Consider the following 4017-nt stretch of genomic DNA (forward strand, 5'->3'; position numbering starts at 1 on the left):
GAAATGAATCTTTTACAGGTAGGATGAAGCTCGATATCATGTTTGTATATTATACCTTGCTGACGACTAGGCAAGAAGTACCAATATCAGAATGAAATATCAACACTTAGTATATGCTTGTATATGTTCCCCCATTTTGAACTCGCGATCGAGGCTAAAATTTTAGCCAATGAAAATTGACAATAATAAGTATATTAAGTTCTATAAAAAATGTTCAAATGCGTCGTTTTTATTCTTTTGACAAATTTTACCTCCATTTGAGATGCAAAACCTACTTTGCAAAAATTATCATTTTCTTGTTGCTTACGTTATGGATTGTATCAAATGCCATTGCTAATGGGTTCTTATTTAATATTAAGAACAAATCCAAAACCATGTTACGGAAATGGACAGATCTTGAGAACATTATGTGCCCAATTGTTTTTAATTGATTTTAAAAGACATCCATGAAAATTGGAGTGTATAATTCATACAAAACGATTGGTTACAAGTTCTTTCACTTATAAAAACAAAAAAATCATTGCAATCTTAGGAATTAAATGATGAAGACTCTTTACCGTAAAGTGATACTTTCTTATGTCTATAATTTTTCAAGATATCACTGCTTCCTTCCACAAATACTCATCAAGATTATTTTTGCGAAACCCTTTCACCACAATGATATCCATTACATTTGTGTAGATGTCCCAGAAACTTAAATATGTGAAAAATCATTATCCCTACATAAGTATTTTTGGATGAAAACCCAGTATTGGCTGTAAAAAATGGTCAAGGAGACAAATAAACTATGACTCGATTTTGTTTATGTAATAATTGCAGGATGGAAATATTTTGTTTAGAAAAAAGTCAGAGTGTTGTCCGAAATTTTGTTAAATTTAAGCCAGGATTTTGTAGCCCTTTTGTTATTGCATTTTATTTATATAATGTTTGCATGAAAATATTTCTGAAATTACTTTTGAAAACGAAATATTTCTGTCTTATTTGAATAAATTCTCATAAATAAACATTAGAATTCACAATCTAGTACATCCATTCAAACAATATAATTCATGGACAAAGAAAACACTGATCTCTAAAACATCAGAGATGGGATTGCGTGTTGTGGATAGGTACTTAATGTTCTGCTCATCGGAACAATCCTTTATATTGAACTGAAATAGACTTCACGTTTGATAACACGATTATCAGATTTTAAGTTAAAACTTGAAATTGAATTGTTTCAAGGACCGTTTTACTATGGACACACTACATTATATAACTATATAAAACGAAAGAGACCCTTTTCCAAAGAAATTTTTTTTCATTGACAGTAAAGAGCCAAGTATGTTAGTAAGAAAAATCGGCCTTTTTTTTTAAAATTGAAAATAATTATATAAATATGACTTCAGGATGTACACTTCATAAATATATTAACAATTTTCATCTATCTTTTATAGGTAAGTTGAAATGACCCTCTGAAGATGGGGTGTATTTTATTGCATTTTACTGATTTGAGCACTGTGACGTCATTTTTACCATCAATTAAAAACATTTTAATAACAAGTTTAATGTTTCAATATATGTTATAGGTAAAAAAAATTGATATTTAACTGTTTAAATTATATTGTTTATTTACCTTAAAAATAATACTGCGCAAAAAGAATGTTTTAAAGAACAAATGACTTCCAATATCTCTGTATATCTGAATATCATAATTGCAGTCAATTCTTTGCATAATTTGCAGTCTATTTTTCTCCTCAAATTAGTTCATTTTTTTCAGTAATGTTTAAATCATAGATTATGATTGCTAAAAGATCCTTAAAATGCAGTTTTTAAAGGATCTTTAAAAATAAATGAGGAAATATCACTTTCTAAAGCATTTATTCTGACCTTTTTGCACTTAAGTTAAAAATACAATGTCACAAAGCAACAAACCACCCTTTTGAGGTAAAATAATACAATTTAAAACAATATTAGGTACTCTTTAAAAGATAACGATGTACAGCAAAATATAAAGAAATTATTTGAGCAGGATATAATGATATTAATGACAAATAAGCATTTCTTTTGGTTTATGAACACTTTGCACATTAACTTGACATTTGAATGTGCACCACTGACAAAGAATTAATTGAAACATTTTCCTAACTTACCAAAAGGAAACTTGCAAAGCTGTACAAAACAACTGACGTAAATTCGCATAAAAATACAATTTTATTTCTTTTGAGAAAAATATATATCTTCTAAAACTTTGTAAAATATGAGATGACTTGCTTTTGTTGTTTTATTTTAAAGATTGAAAAATGTCAAACTGTTCAAATTGTAGCTGTACATACAAATCATCATTTCAAATATAAAACAAGTTCTGATCCATTAATATGAGTTCAACTATAAAAACATCAAATACAGAAACAGTTTGCAATGTCTTTCTATTTTTTGGCTCTGAAGATTTAAAATTATTACATATTTAGCAAACTATATGAAAACATTATAAACAAAAATATCGGGAAAAAAAGATTACATGCCTATAACTGCATCGGACATAACACTCACACTGTTCAAGGAACTATATATGAAATAATTAACATTTTTATACATTTTGATAAGGGACACAAGAAAAAGTTCCAATAAACCTGTCAATCTAAATGAATAATACATAATTTGAAAACACACAATCAATAAGTTGAAGCTTTCTTGTCTTTATTCCTCAGTGGCCTCAGTTTCACTGTCACTCTCATCAACTATCTCTGGAATGTCCGCTGCATCACATACATTGTCTAGCCAGTTCTTGCCTAATTCAAGGTTGATCACATCAGAGTATCTAGCAAAGGACAAGTACCAAATAACACTGGCAATGTGTGCACAAGTTCCAACTACTCGCGCTCCTGACTTACAACGGCAATACCAAGAGGTCACGACACCATCCTCAAACCTAATCCAGCACAGATAGCATTTGCTTGAGATATGTCTACTTTGGATCTTGGCAGCAAGGAGGCCTGGCTTGAACTGATCAACCCATATCTCAAATCCATCCTGGTTCACATGTTCCTGGGTGTAAAATTCTGCCAATTGAATTTGATACACACCAAGAGTCAATTCCCGAATTTCTTCTTCTGTGTACTTTGGAAATTCAGTAATGGTGGTCTCCTCATCATCAATCTTCCTCCAACTATATCGCTTCTTTGCTAGATTTTCTGACTCTACCTCTGTCTGCAGCCGATTTGTCTGGGTAGAGAGGTATTGCATCTTTGTTGCAATCTGTAAATCATTCTCTTCATCTCCACTGCTTAGAGGGGGCCTAAAACAATTTTTTAAGAATAATTACAATGTATTTTTAATTGAATTTTTCATAATAGAAATTAAGAACTTGTTCAGGCTGTTGCAAAGTGTTTGAATTTTACCTATGAAGTTTACCTGTATTTGTTGCAGATTGCACTTATTATTCGCACATAGTCACCAACATATGAGATCTGGGAATTAGGGAGTTGTCTTGCCAAGTACCGCCATGTTTTAATTCTCGCATTTACTGATTCTACCACCCATCTTATCTGTTATAGGAAAAAGAACAAGGTACGGTACGGTATTGGCCGTAAATTGCCATATTTCAAATTTGGTCCCTTCAAACATTTTAAAAAGCTAACGATTTTTGAAAATAAATGCTATATAATTCACATATATCATTCAAATCTATAAATTTCAAAAATAATATTTGATAATGTACCTGTTTTAGCAGAACGTCGAAATTTTATTTAACATTCAGACGCGACATCACAAGTTAACCCTGCTAGGCGTCATCTGAAATTTCAAACGTGCACTCCAGAACTGCAATATAAGGTAAGTAATTGTCGATGTAAACATGTTGGTGTTTTAATATATACATCTACTTTTTTTCTTTAGTATTTAATATTTTTATCTATTTATCCTTCAAAAGAGTATCTTAGCTTTAGTCGATTTCGTAAAAACGAAAGTCTAACAGAATTATAGTGAAAAAAGGGAAAACGTACGATAGCAATGGTAATCGTTTTAAGCCCAAAAACA

The 4017-nt window shown here is 30.6% G+C and overlaps 1 protein-coding gene across 1 annotated transcript; it reads right to left on the reverse strand.

Moving 5' to 3' along the window:
* Positions 1-2229: 2229 nt before the first annotated feature.
* Positions 2230-3548, reverse strand: LOC134257482 (uncharacterized). The gene is made up of 2 exons (XM_062740093.1): positions 3394-3548; positions 2230-3277 (listed from the first exon to the last, which is right to left on the reverse strand). Exon 2 carries the CDS (start codon positions 3223-3225, stop codon positions 2680-2682), a length of 546 nt encoding a protein of 181 aa, XP_062596077.1. The 5' UTR covers positions 3226-3277; positions 3394-3548; the 3' UTR covers positions 2230-2679.
* Between the last annotated feature and the right edge of the window lie 469 nt (positions 3549-4017).

This window comes from Saccostrea cucullata, unplaced genomic scaffold (assembly GCF_032062105.1).
Source record: "Saccostrea cucullata isolate Sc308-1 unplaced genomic scaffold, CSIRO_AGI_Scuc_v1 ctg16624, whole genome shotgun sequence".
NCBI classification, from domain to species: domain Eukaryota; kingdom Metazoa; phylum Mollusca; class Bivalvia; order Ostreida; family Ostreidae; genus Saccostrea; species Saccostrea cuccullata.

What these genes read in the sequence shown, in the direction of transcription:
- LOC134257482 (XM_062740093.1), bottom strand. Translation starts at nt 3,225, where the DNA reads ATGCAATACCTCTCTACCCAGACAAATCGGCTGCAGACAGAGGTAGAG.